General features: G+C 48.3%; 1 protein-coding gene across 3 annotated transcripts in view; it reads left to right on the plus strand.

The window, feature by feature from the left end:
- Positions 1-17100, plus strand: part of POU2F2 (POU class 2 homeobox 2) — a 296979-nt gene that overhangs the window by 241793 nt on the left and 38086 nt on the right. For all 3 annotated transcript variants that reach the window (XM_085615591.1, XM_085615593.1, XM_085615592.1), the window contains exons 5-7: positions 4232-4372; positions 11478-11666; positions 15873-15978. In XM_085615591.1, coding sequence (XP_085471717.1) covers positions 4232-4372; positions 11478-11666; positions 15873-15978 — 436 coding nt within the window. The remainder of the gene's footprint in view (positions 1-4231; positions 4373-11477; positions 11667-15872; positions 15979-17100) is intronic.

Consider the following 17100-nt stretch of genomic DNA (forward strand, 5'->3'; position numbering starts at 1 on the left):
CATGTGCGAGGATCAGAGCCGTGAGAGACAGGCTTCACCTTTATGTGCGAGGATCAGAGCCGTGAAAGACAGGCCTCACCTTCATGTGCGAGGGTCAGAGCCGTGAGAGACAGGCCTCACCTTCATGTGCGAGGATCAGAGCCGTGAGAGACAGGCCTCACCTTCATGTGCGAGGATCAGAGCCGTGAGAGACAGGCCTCACCTTCATGTTCGAGGGTCAGAGCCGTGAGAGACAGGCCTCACCTTCATGTGCAAGGATCAGAGCCGTGAGAGACAGGCCTCACCTTCATGTGCGAGGATCAGAGCCGTGAGAGACAGGCCTCACCTTCATGTGCGAGGATCAGAGCCGTGAGAGACAGGCCTCACCTTCATGTGCGAGGATCAGAGCCGTGAGAGACAGGCCTCACCTTCATGTGCGAGGATCAGAGCCGTGAGAGACAGGCCTCACCTTCATGTGCGAGGATCAGAGCCGTGAGAGACAGGCCTCACCTTCATGTGCGAGGATCAGAGCCGTGAGAGACAGGCCTCACCTTCATGTGCGAGGATCAGAGCCGTGAGAGACAGGCCTCACCTTCATGTGCGAGGATCAGAGCCGTGAGAGACAGGCCTCACCTTCATGTGCGAGGATCAGAGCCGTGAGAGACAGGCCTCACCTTCATGTGCGAGGATCAGAGCCGTGAGAGACAGGCCTCACCTTCATGTGCGAGGATCAGAGCCGTGAGAGACAGGCCTCACCTTCATGTGAGAGGATCAGAGCCGTGAGAGACAGGCCTCACCTTCATGTGCGAGGATCAGAGCCGTGAGAGACAGGCCTCACCTTCATGTGCGAGGATCAGAGCCGTGAGAGACAGGCCTCACCTTCATGTGCGAGGATCAGAGCCGTGAGAGACAGGCCTCACCTTCATGTGAGAGGATCAGAGCCGTGAGAGACAGGCCTCACCTTCATGTGAGAGGATCAGAGCCGTGAGAGACAGGCCTCACCTTCATGTGAGAGGATCAGAGCCGTGAGAGACAGGCCTCACCTTCATGTGCGAGGATCAGAGCCGTGAGAGACAGGCTTCACCTTCATGTGCGAGGATCAGAGCCGTGAGAGACAGGCCTCACCTTCATGTGCAAGGATCAGAGCCGTGAGAGACAGGCCTCACGTTCATGTGCAAGGATCAGAGCTGTGAGAGACAGGCCTCACCTTCACCGGCTTCCTTGTTGTAGGATGGTAGGGCCAAAGAGGGCCCCTGGGTTAGGGTGACCAACCGTCCGTAAATTTCACGGACAGTCCGTAATTTCGGCCGTCTGTCCGTTGTCCGTGAAGGATTCTTTAACGGACGCCATTTGTCCGTAATTTTAACCGGGCACCGATCACACCACCTTAATCCGGCACAGCTTCCACCCACCTCCCTGCTTGACTCCGATGCTGCTGAGGTCGGGTGTAGCAGACTCCGATGCAGTACCAAAGCTCAGATACCCAGCAGCATTGGAGAGGCACAGCGGGATGGCGACCCTCACACCTTCCGCCCTTGATGAGCTGTTAAGAGGTGTTAGAAGGTGACTGAAAGGGAGAGGCTGCAGCTTCAGGAGCAGGGGCATCTATTCAGATGCAAACAGCCCTGAATGCCATGTCTCTGCAATTTAGAGGGGCCTTACACATTCCCTTTCTGCCCAGGGCCCCAAAAATCGTAGAACCGGCCCTGATTAAACTGAGGCAGCATTTAGTTCTCTTCACAGAGCTTAATTACTGTTACTAAATTGTAAGCACACCTCGGTTCTTTAAACATTATGGGCCCGATTCACAGAACTAACTTAAGACAAAATCCTAAACTTACTACTTTTGGTATACACAGAAGTTAGGATTTTGTCCTAAATTTGACTTAAGACAAACTTAAGACAGACTTAAGACAAACTTAAGACAAACTTAAGACAGACTTAAGACAGTCTTAAGTCTGTCTTAAGTTTGTCTTAAGTTTGTCTTAAGTTTGTCTTAAGACAAACTTAAGACAAAATCCTAACTTCTGTGAATACCAAAAGTAGTAAGTTTAGGATTTTGTCTTAAGTTAGTTCTGTGAATCGGGCCCGCAGTCTATAATGTAATAAAATAAAGAAATGGCACAATCGCACCCACACTGATTAACAAAGAATGGAGGACAATCAGTTAAATCAGTTCTCTTGGAGGATCTCCTTTAAGTACTGTACATCACAGTGGGGGATGGCAAAACTAACATTTTGGAAAGAGACCCTGTCTAGCCCAGGAGGGGTGAGGAGCCCTACCCCACCCTGGAAGAGACCAAGACGATACTAGAATACTGCATGCCCACCCCTGTGCCCACCCTGGTGGATCCTGTTCCCCCTCCTGTGATGGCTCCTGCCCCACCCACCCCCAGTAATGGCTTCTGTCCCCCCATGTGGTGGCTCCTGTCCCCCCCTCCGCCTGTGATGGCTCCTGCCCCACCCTGTGGTGGATCCTGTCTCCGCCCTCAGCTCAAAATTAATATGAAAAGGTGAGCGAGTGAGTAAGTGAAGGGATGGGTGGATGGCTGGAAGAATTAGTGAAAGGGTGAAAGATTGAATAGATGGATAATGAGAGAGGATGGATGGATTGATGAGTGAGTGGAAGGATGGATGAGAGAAAAGGTAAATAGCTGGATGTATGGGTGGAAGGGTAGTTGGATGGGTAAAAGGGTGGATGGATGAGCGAAAAGGTGGATGATGAGTGAGTGGATGGATGAGTGAAATGATGGATGGATTGATGAATTGATAAGTGCAAGGGTGAATGGATGGAGGGATGAGTGAAAGGGTGAATGTAAGGATGGATGAGTGAGTGAATGGGATGGTAGGTGGACAAAAGGATGAATAGATGAGTGAAGGAGTGAAAGGATAAATGGATGAGAGAAAGGATGGATGAGTGATAGGGTCAATGGATGGATTCATGAGTAGATGGATGGGTGGGTGGATGGATGGAAGGAAGGATGGCTAAGTGAAAGGGTCATGGAGAGAGAAAGGGAGGATGGATGGATGAGTAAGTGAAAGGATGGCTGGATGGGTGAAAGGGTAAATGGCTGGATGGATGGGTAGAAGAGTGGATGGATGAGTGTACAGATGGATAGGGTGAAAGGGTGGGTGGATGGATGGATGGATAATGAATGGATGAGTGAAAGGATGGATGAAGGGATGGATGAGTGAAATGATAGATGGAAGGATACATGATGGATAGGTTTGCAAATGGTTTAATATGTTTGGATATGGCTGGGCTTACTTATATACTACTGCGCGACCTCCTCTGAGGTGTCTGTAAAACTTACCTATTGTCCTGAATTTTGACCTCTTGTCCTGAATTTGTGTCCTGAATTTTGACCCTTTGTCCTGAATTTTTACACTCACCATCCTCAATTTGCACCAATGCCAGTTGGTCACCCTACCCTGGGTGCTGCCGCAGGGAGAGACAAGCGCCCATCGGCAGGGAGATTACAGCAAAAGTAGAAAAGAATTGTTATTTGTTGACTGCTGAAAAATAACTTTTTGAGGTTTTATTTAAAAAAACAAAACAACACTTGTTAAAAAATACAGTAGGAAAAGTAAGTCTGGTGTGAGGAAAGCCCACGAGTTACACTTTTCGGGGGAGAGTTCCGCACATTTTGTTTACATTAAACTTCCCTGATGTGCAGTTGTGAGAAGTTTAATAACTGGGGCCCCTCGCCGGGCTCGAAGGATGGCAGCACCCGGCACTATCCTAAAATGGTTGGCACCACTGGTGAGGCAGGATTTCCCATAATCCCCCGCTGCTCCCATCACTGTGTTTAGGGAGTGTGGGGGCAGGAGAGGAGATGTAGTGGGAGGCGGAAGAAGGGAGTAAAAGTGTAGAGGTAAAAAAGAGGAGGTAAAGAAAAGGCGGAGGGGCTGAGAACTAAGGGGGAACCGGCAGGGAAGGGATGCAGGGCTCACATAGAGGGAGAGGGGGGATGTTAGGGGTAAGGTGGGGGCGGCGAGGAGCAGGAGGGGTGAAGGGGTGGGGTCAGAATGGGGGTGTGGGCAGAGGAACCAGACACACAAATGTGGGGTACGTTGTGAGGGGGCAGAAAAGAGGTGTGCCCTGGGACGGGGGCGGAGGGAGGGAAAGATGAGGGCGGGCCCTCACTCCATGGGGGCAGAGAGGAGGGGGCAGTCACGGGGGTGTAGAGACGACGGATCAGGAGTCAGTGTCCGAAGATAATAACTGCTGGTGACGTGTTCTTCTGTGCAGATTAAAGCGGAAGATTCCGGGGCGCTCTCCCCTGCACCCGCCCCCCAACAACAGACGCATATCGTGCAGGCTGCGCCCCACCAACAGCAGGCACACCTGCCCCAGGCACAGCTCATGCTGGCAGGCAGCCAACTGGCAGGGGTAAGTCACGGGTGTCTGTCCGGGTGAACTGTGTGAGCTTGCGCTCTTGTGTAAGTGCACGAACCTCCTCTTTAGGCTGAACGTGTGTCCGTGCGTCAGAGGGCATGTGTGTTTGTGAGTTCATGTACGTGTTTCTGTGTTTGTGTCTTTGCCCGTGTAAGCGTATCTGTGTTAGTCCCTGTGTGTGTCTGTGTGTGTAGGCGTGTCTGTGTTTGTGCCTGTGTGTGTCTGTGTGGGTGTGTCTGTGTGTATCTATGTGCTTGGGCATGTGTACACATACCGAACCTTCTAGTGTTGGTGAACACTGACTGAGCTAGACAGACACCCGTGGAAGTGCAGAAGCGGCCACCACGGTCCTTTGAACCACTTTCACCAGTATGGAAGTGCACCTGCAGCTCGAATCGTTAATATGTTCTTCACTGTGATCAGTGGTCGGCCCTGGGATACACAGTGTCTGGGCCTCGTGACATTTGCTTGTGCTTATTTGACTCCACAGTGGCGCAGAAGGATTGGGCGCCCCCGTTGCATAATGTGCGTTTCCCAGATCGCACAGACATTCATTGGTCTTGGGTTCAGTGGGGGCCACCTGAAAGGTGGTCCCAGCCCCCCCCCCCACCCCTCTCCCGCCCCCCAGGATGTGCACGGGCCAGCACAGGAAAGCGGAGTGGCGTTCCCAAGCATTTAAGTATCTCCTATTCCATGCCAGTGCGCCCATCCTGCAGGGCATGCAATGCCATGTCTTACAGCACTGATACTCATTGTACGGCCCGGGGGCCACATGCGGCCCCGGGTCCTTTCTTGAGGCCCTCCTTGTGAGCCCTCCATTGCTATTTGAAGCCTGAAGCAGTGAAAGCAGCCCCTTCCATGTCAGAGCGCTTCCCTCTTTGAATATGGAAATGGAAACATACACACGAGGGGCATCGCAGACACATGCAGAAGAGGAAAGGAACACATTTCCAGTAGCGACTGGGACAGGTAAGAACAGTGGGCAGGAGAGGGTCGGGGTCAGGTAAGTTGGCAAACGACGGGGGAAGTAAAATAAATAAAAAATAAAAAAACCACTTACCTTGCGTTCGCCGCATCCTTGATGCACAAGCGCAAGGTAAGTGTTTTTTTTTTAATTTAAATGTACTTCTCCCGTCATATGTCGACTTACCCGCCTCCCGCCTCACTGCCCTCACCTGTGCTGGCCGCCACTGCACATTTCTAAGGCCGTTCAGCGCATCATATTAGCATTTTAACACGTCAATAATTTACTTATTTCAGGATTACTTTTCTAGGTGAACTTTTCTGAACTTATTTTCTCTGGTTTGTAAAACACACAAAGAAGAAGAGGAAATAACAAAAAATACAGGAATGTATGTCTTAAGTAGATTTCAGATAAAAGCATACTTTGCATCTATGTTTACTTCCGAAATCCCCCCCCCCAACTAATGCGGCCTCCGGTCAAACTCGGAAACTTTAGCTGTGGCCCCACAGTAAATATTTGTGAGTGCCCCTGGCCTAGAGGGTGAGGGGGCACCCTCCAAAAACAAGAAACCCTGGGGGCCCTCCACGCACTACAGGGGCTCCAAGGGCAGCCCTAGCGCCCCTGTGACACTATTAATCGCACATTCCCAAGAGCTGGTAAACTGTAATATCCACTTTGCGGCGGTAGATGGCAGCAGCACTTCATGAAAGAAATGTAGGTGGTTTATTTAATACAAAACCCTTAAAATTCAGTGAAAAAACACTGACGCTGAGGGATGTTAAGGTTGCAAAGCTTAATGTCACAAACAATGGATTCACCAATACCTCGCGCTCAGTTTACGCGCCTTCACTGGCACCGTATGTGAGTGGTAAAGCTTTGCACCCTGAGTGTGTGGGGGAGGGGGGTGCAGAGGGCAGCTACTCAAGCAGAGACCCCTCAGTCCACACGTGCCACGCAGAGGCTGTCTAACGCTTGGCTCTACGTCACGAGCAGCCTCCTGTCACGGCATGAGTAGGGGTTCACCCCTCATGCCGTGGCAGAATGCAGCCCCTGGCCACTGGCACACAGGGGGCCTCTCTCTTGCATCTGGATGGCACATGCTCTCTCGCCATGCTCCCCACCCTGTTCCTCTCTTTCTGTCTCTTTTGTGATCTCTCCCTATGTCCGCTACTCTGCCTCTGTCCCATACAGTCTCCCAGCGACAGGGCTCTTGTCAGGACGTCACTGCAGCGTGCACCGCCCATTGCCCCTGTCACTCTGCCGCTGATAGTACCAACATAACTATTAACTATTGCCCTCCACCCAGTGCGGCAACTCAGACTATTCCAGTCCCTCAAAGTTATAAGAACGGCTCGGGGGCAGCAAGAGTCCTTTTTAAGGTACATTGAATTGACAAGCACCTGTTGTTGTCCTTGTCTCTAAATTAGATAAACAGCGCCACCATGTTGCAGGACACCATAAGCGCAGGGGTTGACAATTAAGTGCCAGTGCTAAGCACCGGAAAGCACCGACTTAAATTAAGCACACTGCAGTACTCTATTCCCGCTGCTTCTCTCACTTCCACCTCTCTCTGTGCCCTTCACTGCTCGTCCATGGACGTCGATTCACCAAATGTGAGGGGTAGCAGAAGTCATGTCAGATGTCTCCTGACCCCTCTGGCATCACAGGAAGTCAAGTGATATGACCTTTGATCTACTGTAAACCTCCCTGTTTCTCAACTGTCTCTCTTTTTTATTTCTCTCTCACCTGTCTTTCTCACACGCTGCTGTCTCTTTTTTACCCTTCCTTTTCTCCTCCCCTATCTCAACTATGTCTTTATCACTGAGCTCCGTATGATATCTCATCTTCGCCTGTCTCAACTTTCTCACATGTTCTGCTTTTTTAACTCTCTTTCACCTGTCTCTCACCTCTCTTACTCCCTTGTCTGTCTCTTTATCATCTGTATCTCTCTCAATATTACATCTATAACTCTCTCCCTTCCAAACCTCCGCCGGTTCTTTCACAATTGTCCCTCTGCTGTTTTTTGTAACCTGTTTCTGTCTGTCCCTGTCTGTACAACCACTCTGTCTCCCATTGAGCTCTGTCTCTTTGCCACCACTCTCTAAATTGTCTTTCTTCTTTCAGCTGGCATTTGTCTTCTGTCCACCTCCCCCAACTCTCGCAGCTGTCTTTCTGATCTGTCTTTTAATCGCGCCTTTCTTTCACACCTGTCTTACCTTCTCTCTGAGCAGTCTCTCTCATCATTGTCCCTTTCACCTCTCTCAACTGTCTCTCCCACCTTCTGTCTCTCCTTCTGTCTGACTCTTTGAACATACTCTTTCCCAGTAGTCTCTCCTTTCTCACCAGTCACCCCACTCTCTCAGCTGCCTCTTTATTACTTACTTTACCTGACAATGTTTGAATTTTATCTTTTTAACACGACTCACGTCCCTCCCTCCCTCTGTATCTCAGTTGTCTATCTCCAGCTGTCTCTTTATCACACACCCGTCCATCCTCTCATTCTATCTTAGATATCTCTTCATCATCTGTCTCTGTCTATAACACATCATTTAAATGTCATCCTCTCTCACCAGTCAACCCTCTCTCTGACTCCCGTCTGTCCCTTTGCAGCCGTATATAGGTTTATCAGCTGTCACTCTCACCTGTCTTATTACCTTTCACTCCTGTCTATATCTCTCTCACAACTGTCACCGGTCTCTGAGCCTCTCTAACCCCGTGTGTCTCGCACACACCTGTATTTATCTCGTGATCTCTCACCCATCTTTCTTTAGTGTCCTCTTGCTTCTTTCATTTTGTTATTTTCATCTCATAGTATTTCCGCTCTGTCTCCTCTCTCCGTCTCTCCCTTCTCGCACTCGTATTTCTGGCTTTCTTCAAGTGTTCAGGGGCAGAAAGCACACAGATGCACCAGTGCTTAATTTGTGAAAAAATAAGTGCCAGGGCTGTCGTCAGGAGGCCGCTGAAGCTGGCACCACCCACTACCCCCACCAGCCCTGCCAATGGCAGTACCTACACAACTACTAACCCTCACACCCTACAAGTGGGACAATTCAGAGTACTCCAGCCCCCAAAGCAATAGGAATGGCTCGGTGGCAATGTAATGGATGTTTAATAAATAAAGAGCTGTTGTAATGCTCTTACCTAATATACAATGAGTAAATATGCCTACAAGGGATTTTGTTTCATAAAATTAACACCCTTGAAATGATTATTTGACAGTAAAGCCCCGCCGGGTAGCTTACATGAGATTCATCTGAATGTCAATTGAATATTTATATTAAAACTAATCAAAACTTATTTAACACACAGGTATACATTTTCTCAGAGTATAAACTAATTTAATATGAAAAAAGAGGGGTACAGTAATTTATATCAAACCACCATGATAGAGGCAGAATGATACACACAAGTGACTGTGCCTTCTAATCTTAGGTGTAATCATCGATTCCAAAATGATAACAAATACAAAGAAAAAGTCAAGACAAAGCAATGTACAATTCTTTGAGGCAAACAAAAGCTGTGGAAATAGATGGATTTGTCGACGTTTCGGTCTTTTGTGGCATACAATACGTTAGAAAACTTTTACAAGTACATTAACTTGATCGTGCCGTGCACAGTTCACTGGGTGCTAATACCCAAGTCTCATGGGAGACAAATAATCAAACAAAGGAATACAGTAAACCATTGATAAATCTGAATTTCCAATTTATATGTCCATACTTAAATCATAATGAAAACACACGATAAAACATACAATGTGTATACAATTTTCAACACATGTGTGTAAGTATTTCCACAGTACTAGTTTCAGTCTGATGACTATACATGATTCAGATCATAAACATAAAGGAGACTTTTGTTCATAAATGTCCGATGCATTTCGGAACGAAAAGTCCCTTCGTCAGGGGCCAACCTATAACAAAATACATGTTCGTATCAATAAATCATAATACATAAATCATGATACATAATAAACATGAGAGGCGACAATACCCAACTCGCTTCAGTGTTACAGTGCATGTTGTTATCGTGCACAATTGTATTGCCCTGTGTAGACTTAAGTGCTACTGCACGGGTGTTCAATGAAATAAAACCTTTCATGTTAACCAAAAGATCCATATGCCACCTTCTGATAATAGTAAATGACTCCAATTTTTAGTGAACAGGAAGAAGAGTTCATGGTGATAAAGCCCGAGTGATGAGGATGAAAAAATGTTGTGCTCATAGGGCCGTATCCCCGATGGTATCGGTATAGCAGCGGTGTAAAGAAAACATGCTAATGCCGTTGATGTATTAAAATTCGCTCACCTACACAAAATCCGTGTGAACCAGCCTCACTGTAAAAAGGCTGCAATCTAAAAGCATATCAGAGAAGTAAGTAACGTAATACTCGTACCCCTTAGCGTTATAAACTGTAAAACATTTAAATGCGCTTACCCGAATGGTAGTGCCAATAGGTAAATACTACAGCGTTGCCAAGCGTAACCCTTCCTGTAAGAATAGAAGTGTATCAAAATATGCCGTAGTGAACCGGAATGCTCTACACGTTAATAACAAAAGAGGGTGTTCAATAGCCCACTTACTGAGAAAATCACAAGGAGAGGCGTGTGTCGGTTCCACAGAGTGTAAAGCTCTAAAAGAAAAAAATAATAATTGTCAGCTCTATAAGCGGTGCACCAAATGCCAGCTATTCAGACAAGCGATCTTGCCGTAACGGAGTTATATTGTGTGAACGGATCGTAAGCTCTTACCGTCTAAACATCTCTATGCTGTTTTGTCAAAATTTCTGTGTCAAACTGTATAACGCCGAAGTCGGCGACAGTATTTAAAAAAACCCGCGGAATAAACATGGAAAGAGGACGATCGTGTTGCCAGAATAGAGCTTACGATCTGTTCACACAATATAACTCCGTTACGGCAAGTTCCTCAGCCAGAATGAAACTGCATTCATTGTCCAGACCTTCTTCGAATGTATATCTACAATACACTCGATACCGTTGAGTTATCTGTCAAACAACCGGTTTCTGGTGTATGGAATCAGGAACTTTCGATTCAGTTGTCTTGATTTATCCGGTCCAAAGGTCTTGACCAGTTCTAAGGGTCATTCATTATCCTCAACTTCTCGTCCTGAAGATGGTCTAACGTATTGTATGCCACAAAAGACCGAAACGTTGACAAATCCATCTATTTACACAGCTTTTGTTTACCCCAAAGAATTGTACATTGCTTTGTCTTGACTTTTTCTTTGCATTTGTTATCATTTTGGAATCGATGATTACATCTATGATTAGAAGGCACAGTCACTTGTGTATATCATTCTGCCTCTATCATGGTGGTTTGATATAAATTACTGTACCCCTCTTTTGTTCATATTAAATTAGTTTATACTCTGAGAAAATTGATACCCGTGTGTTAAACAAGTTTTGATTAATTTTATTATAAATATTCAATTGCCATTCAGATTAATCTCATGTAAGCTACCCGGTGGGGCTTTACTGTCAAATAATAATTTCAAGGGTGTTAATTTTATGAAGCAAATTCCCTTGTAGACATATTTACTCATTGGTTGGTGTGCCCAAGCCCCCAAGGGTGTATTGAATTTCCCACTGTTCACTTACAATATCTCACCTAACATAGGCAGACAGCGCCACCCTGTGGCAGACTGTCACAAGCCCCGATGCTGACAATTAAGTGCAGCTGCCGAGCACTGGATACCACCGTTTCAAATTAAGCCCTGAGATGCATCTTTTTTATGGCATCTGCTCCACATGCAGCAATAATTAATTGCTTTGCAAGTTTGTTACTTTCCTCTGAGGCCAGGGGTTGAAAGCACAGTGCTAGGGGTCGCAGGAGGTAAACCAGTGGTCACAGCTGCAACCTCTAGCAACCCCAGACTGACGCCCATGAGTCGCCCCTCCAACAAGACACCACCACTGTTCTTCTACCCTCCTCTTATGCTCGCCTCTGCCTTCCGCTGCCTGCGTCTGTCCATTGTAGGACTGCCATCTCTCTGGCCTGTTTGTCTCTTTGCCTCTACAGTGCCCATCGCTTTCCCTTCCCTCCGACCTGGCTGTCCCCTGTCTTCCTCCTCCTAATGCTGTCTCTGCCCTCTCTTGCGCTCTCTTCTTGCTGTAGCTTACTGCCCTGATGCCGGCTCAGCAGCAGCTGCTCCTGCAGCAGGCCCAGGCACACCTGCTTGCTGCTGCTGTCCAGCAGTCTAACGCCGCAGCTGCAGCTTCCCAGCAGGCCGGGGCCGACCAGTCCGGCGGCCAGCAGCAACCCCATCAGCTTGCACTGTCTCAGCCCATCCAGCTCACTGCACAGGTAAGGCGGGAACACCCCATTCACTGCGCAGAGCGGGAGGGGGGAATGGTAAGGCTCTGCCCCAACTCACTGCACTGGTAAGGCAAACACTGTCCTGGGACGGACAGAGATTGCACAGAGGGGGGAGCGGTGGGTAAGGCTCAGCCCCAGCTCACTGCACAGGTAAGGCGGGCACGGTCCGGGAACACCCCATTCACTGCGCAGAGGGGGAGGGGGGAATGGTAAGGCTCTGCTCCAAATCACTGCACTGGTAGGGCAAACACTGTCCTGGGACGGACAGAGATTGCACAGAGGGGGGAGCGGTGGGTAAGGCTCAGCCCCAGCTCACTGCACAGGTAAGGCGGGCACGGTCCGGGAACACCCCATTCACTGCGCAGAGGGGGAGGGGGGAATGGTAAGGCTCTGCTCCAAATCACTGCACTGGTAGGGCAAACACTGTCCTGGGACGGACAGAGATTGCACAGAGGGGGGAGCGGTGGGTAAGGCTCAGCCCCAGCTCACTGCACAGGTAAGGCAAGCACTGTACCAGGCCCATCCCAGTCACTGCATAGCATTGAAGTGTCAGACATAAGCACCCCGAAAATATAGAAATGTCACACATTGACCGTCCACTGCACAGGTAAGAAGTGCTGTCTCTCGACTGTGCACTGCACAGGTAAGAAGTGCTGTGTCTTGACTGTGCACTGCACAGGTAAGAACTGCTGTCTTTCTTCCATGCACTGCACAGGTAAGAAGTGCTGTCTCTCAACTGTGCACTGCACAGGTAAGAAGTGCTGTCTCTTGACCGTGCACTGCACAGGTAAGAAGTGCTGTCTTTCTTCCATGCACTGCACAGGTAAGACGTGCTGTCTCTTGACCCTGCACTGCACAGGTAAGAAGTGCTGTCTCTTGACCGTGCACTTTACAGGTAAGAAGTGCTGTCTCTCGACTGTGCACTGCACAGTTAAGAAGTGCTGTCTCTTGACCGTGCACTGCACAGGTAAGAAGTGCACTGCCCCAGAGACCCAGGGCCAGATTTACCAAAAATTCACTCAATGTGGTGCAGCAACTAACGTGATGCATTCCTTGAAGGAGAGAGAGCAGAACAACGCAATATTTATTTATTTATAAAGTTTTATATAGCGCGAACAAGATCCCTGCACTGCACAGGTAAGAAGTGCTGTCTCTCGACTGTGCACTGCACAGGTAAGAAGTGCTGTCTCTTGACCGTGCACTGCACAGGTAAGAAGTGCTGTCTTTCTTCCGTGCACTGCACAGGTAAGAAGTGCTGTCTCTTGACCGTGCACTGCACAGGTAAGAAGTGCTGTCTCTTGACCGTGCACTTTACAGGTAAGAAGTGCTGTCTCTCGACTGTGCACTGCACAGTTAAGAAGTGCTGTTTCTTGACCGTGCACTGCACAGGTAAGAAGTGCACTGCCCCAGAGACCCAGGGCCAGATTTACCAAAAATTCACTCAATGTGGTGCAGCAACTAACGTGATGCATTCCTTGAAGGAGAGAGAGCAGAACAACGCAATATTTATTTATTTATAAAGTTTTATATAGCGCGAACAAGATCCCAAGGTCTACTAAGATGGAACTGTTTCCTAGAGGTGGGAAAGGCTGGAGCTTGGCTCTGGCTCGGAGTCCTCATAGACCCTCGAGCTCAACACGATCTGAGCCCAGACTCCTCCCCTCCCCCCCCCCCCCGAGTCAAGCAACACAAATACTGACGTACTGTCTATTGGCATCTTTTACCAATAGCCTATGCGCCCATGTTGGTGCTTTTTAAAGGTGGAACAGAATGTTGGTTTTCACAAGTGGTAAAAGCAGCAGTGTGTTACTGTTCTAAAAACACCAACACAAATTTACTGCCTTTTAGAACATCTGTCTAAAACATAGTGAATCCATGCTGGTGTTTTTTAAACTTGTAAAAGAATGTGGCGGGAGGATGTGGTGTTATGGCCAGAACTGCCGACTTTGTACCTGGGGAACCAGGTTTGAGTGTTGGCGTCACTTACCATCCTGTGATTCTGGGCAAATCACTTAATCTCCCTGTGCCTAAAAAAAATATATGGGACCTTGTGTAATGTTACTGATGCTCATGTAAAGCACCCCAATACCTTTGGGTTCGGTGTGCGTTATATCAAACAGCATAAAAGAGAGGAAACAAAAAAGAAATGTTGTTTGTCACAGACTGTGAAAGGCAGCTTTGGACTAAAACTCTAAAAATATCAACACAACTGTACTGCCTTTTGCATGTCTTTTTAAAAGACAGTGTACATGCTGGTGTTTTTTTAAGTTGTAACAGAATGTTGGTTTTCCCAGGCTGTAAAAAGCAGAATTGTGTTCAGTCACCACGTAAAGGAAGGCTCTGCCTTTTAGCACATCATGGACCCCCATGCTAATGCCCCAGGAGGAGTGATGTGTAAATTACTTTACAAGCAGCCTGTTCGCACTCCCTTTTAGCACATTAGCACACCAACAGGGTAAACAATTTGCTCGACTCACTGCCCCCCCCCCCCCCCCCCCCAGGGAGAGGACTGTGTAATTACTTTGTAATCAGCCTGCCCTGCTGATTGTTCAGAGTTTGTAGAGCTGGGAGCTGTGAGTTCGATTTTCATGGTTCTATGCTGATTTTTTTCTGGGCACGGCTTGTACTTGGCTCTTAGAGCCCAGCTGGATGCCTGGCTCGGCACTGGCTCGGCACTGGCTCGGCCTGTCCCGTGAATTCTTGGGCTCATCCACCTCTGTGTTTTCCTCTCTCCCAGTGCTGACGCACACACCATAGCACCATAATGCAAGGGTGTGTGCGTTCTGTAGTGAGTAGTTTTTGTAATAGAAGGGAATCCCGTACAAAAACTATCCTTTAACACTTTTCCTGCTTTGTATGTGTTCTGTACAGCGCAGCACGCATGCAGAGAACACACAACGAGAAGAAACGAACACCTTTCTCCTCCTTACGCCTGCTTCGATGGAGGTGTAAGACTTTGATGCAAATCCCGATCTACGAATGTTTATAGAAAGGGGTTTGCATCAAAACCCCTGGGCGGGCGCATGGGAACGCCTATGTACCAGCCATGGATCTCTCCCTTGACGCACAGTAATGCAAAGCAGCGCATAGCTCAACTTTGTGTTACTTTGGAAAACTTTCCAACGCAAACCCTGCTTGGCGCTGAGCACTAAATCTCAAAAAGGAAACAAGGAAACCCTAAGAGTCAGACGGGACCAAGGGTAAACATGTATTTTAAAGGAACAAAGCTCCCGTGCAAGAATGGTAAAAAGGTTATCACAATTTCTAAAAAGTGATCTGACTTTTACGTATTCTCACCTTTCACCAAAAGTCACTTTTTAAGTCACCAGCCTGGGTTAAGGAAATCGGCTGATTTCCCTTTTAACCTCCGCACGGCTAGTTCACTTATTGTTTTGTTCATTATGTTTTGCGAATTTTCATCCTTAATAATTATCTTTCATAAACTGCATTGATTGCTCCTTTGTATTCCAGTCTCTCATTTTAGAAATTGTGATAACCTTTTTACCATTCTTGCACGGGAGCTTTGTTCCTTTAAAATACGGGCACTAAATCTCAGCGTAACACATGGTTCTCTTGTTTGCAGTACAAAAGTAATGCAAACATGGAGCAAAGCACTAGTTATCCTGCGCCTTAGAGCTCTGCGGGGTTAGAAAGGCTCAGATGCAACGCCCCCCGCCCCAGGCGCAGTCTCGCCTCATAGGGAACGTCTCTAAATGCCGGGCACTGCACAAGGCGCCCAGCAGGGAGAGCGCGGGCTGTATTGAGATGGAACGGATCAAGCCCTCGAATTGCTGATTCCTGGCGCTGTGAGGGCCTCGTGTGGCACATCATGGGTACTGCAGGTGTATATACAGTGTGTGAACGTTTCCTGGTAGATTCGGAGTGTTGCTGGCTATTTTTGGGAAAGGTTTTCTATTTAAGGCCGAACTCCGAATGAGAACACCTGGATGGCACCTTTATGCACAACACCTCTCTCTCTGCTAGCCTGCAGCGGTGGTCACGGGCCACGGGGACCTGCTGGGAGGGGCAAAGCTGAGGCACATACCGGCTCACAACTTCACAAAGTGGTGATACTTTGCTGTATTTTGTTTCTTGAAGTTTGAGCGTGGCTTTACCTAGAGTCTAGGGCCCCGAGCGCAGGGGCAGCTCCTGGCCATTCCTAGATGTGCTTCTAACCGCTATTCTCTCTTCCAGGACATCCAGCAGCTCCTTCAGCTGCAGCAGTTGGTGCTGGTGCCCGGGCACCACCTCCAGTCCCAGGCTCAGTTCCTGCTGCCGCAGGCCCAGCAAGGACAGCAAGGTAAGGGCATCGGTTTGTACCACCCATGGGACGCGCCCTTGATGTACAGTATATCAAAGCAGGGCCCCCCACCCCCTCCCAGCGGGTTCGGGAGCATGTGACTTTTTAACCAGGAACTTTTGGTTTCAGAATAGAATGTATCGTCTTTTTCTTTGATATAGGTTTAGTTCCTGGTGGAAGAGGGGCATAGCTATACACTGTGCCGCAGATGCAGGGGCACCGGGGCAGTGGCTTTCTTTTATTACCCAGCTAGTTGCGGGGGGGGGGGTCATTTTCCTTGCTGGCATTAGCATTCAGGGCTCATGGCTTCCTTGCTTCACCACTCCCCAAGTTGAGGTTGGTGCTTTTAATTCACCGGAAAGCAACATTAAATTCTAAATAGCTTTGATAAATTTTGAATTGATGATTCCAAATGTAACTTTTTTTGCTGTAAAAACCTTATCTGAAAAAATTGAAGATGTGTACTTTTCCTCAAATGACATTCAGACAATTTAATTTTGCTTTAAAATGTTCTACAAACCTTTGTGTTGTGAAGCAGCCCGAGGACCGTATGGGCGTTCTAATGTATGCAGGCTTTTCCGCCTTCAAGATGTAATATCTTGGTGAAAAAACACCAACTGTTAACTAAAAGGAATGGCGCTGCTTGGAAACGGCCGGTAAGTCTGGGGCGAGTCAGCCACTGATGTTGCAGTCGTCCTTGTGGCCTATCAGAGCCTGTGGACTACAGACAGCCCCCTTACCTTATTGGCCGATCGGCTGCCTCCATCGCCCATTGGTGCAGCTGACACCTCCGAGGTATTCCTAGTGTTTTGCCCTGAGCTGCGCATACAGGGCAGCGCTTCTGTCATTCATGCCCCCTGATACGCCTCTCTTATGGTGGGCTTCTTGAGTCACATGATTGCTCATCCACGCAAGTGAGGCAAGGTTGGGGCTTCTCGTTTATTAGGTCTCGCCTGATCCAGCGCATGCACTGGTCTGGCGAGACTTATTGAGAGGGCTCAAAAAGTGCTACCAGGCCAGCCTAGAGCTACAGTGCATGTGCGCGGGCGCGCGCGCCGTGCTTGACCGCGATTACTTTCACTTTCGCGGACACACGGCCGCTTGGCATAGCCAATAGGTCTC

The sequence above is a fragment of the Triturus cristatus genome, chromosome 7, assembly GCF_964204655.1.
Source record: "Triturus cristatus chromosome 7, aTriCri1.1, whole genome shotgun sequence".
Lineage (NCBI taxonomy): Eukaryota > Metazoa > Chordata > Amphibia > Caudata > Salamandridae > Triturus > Triturus cristatus.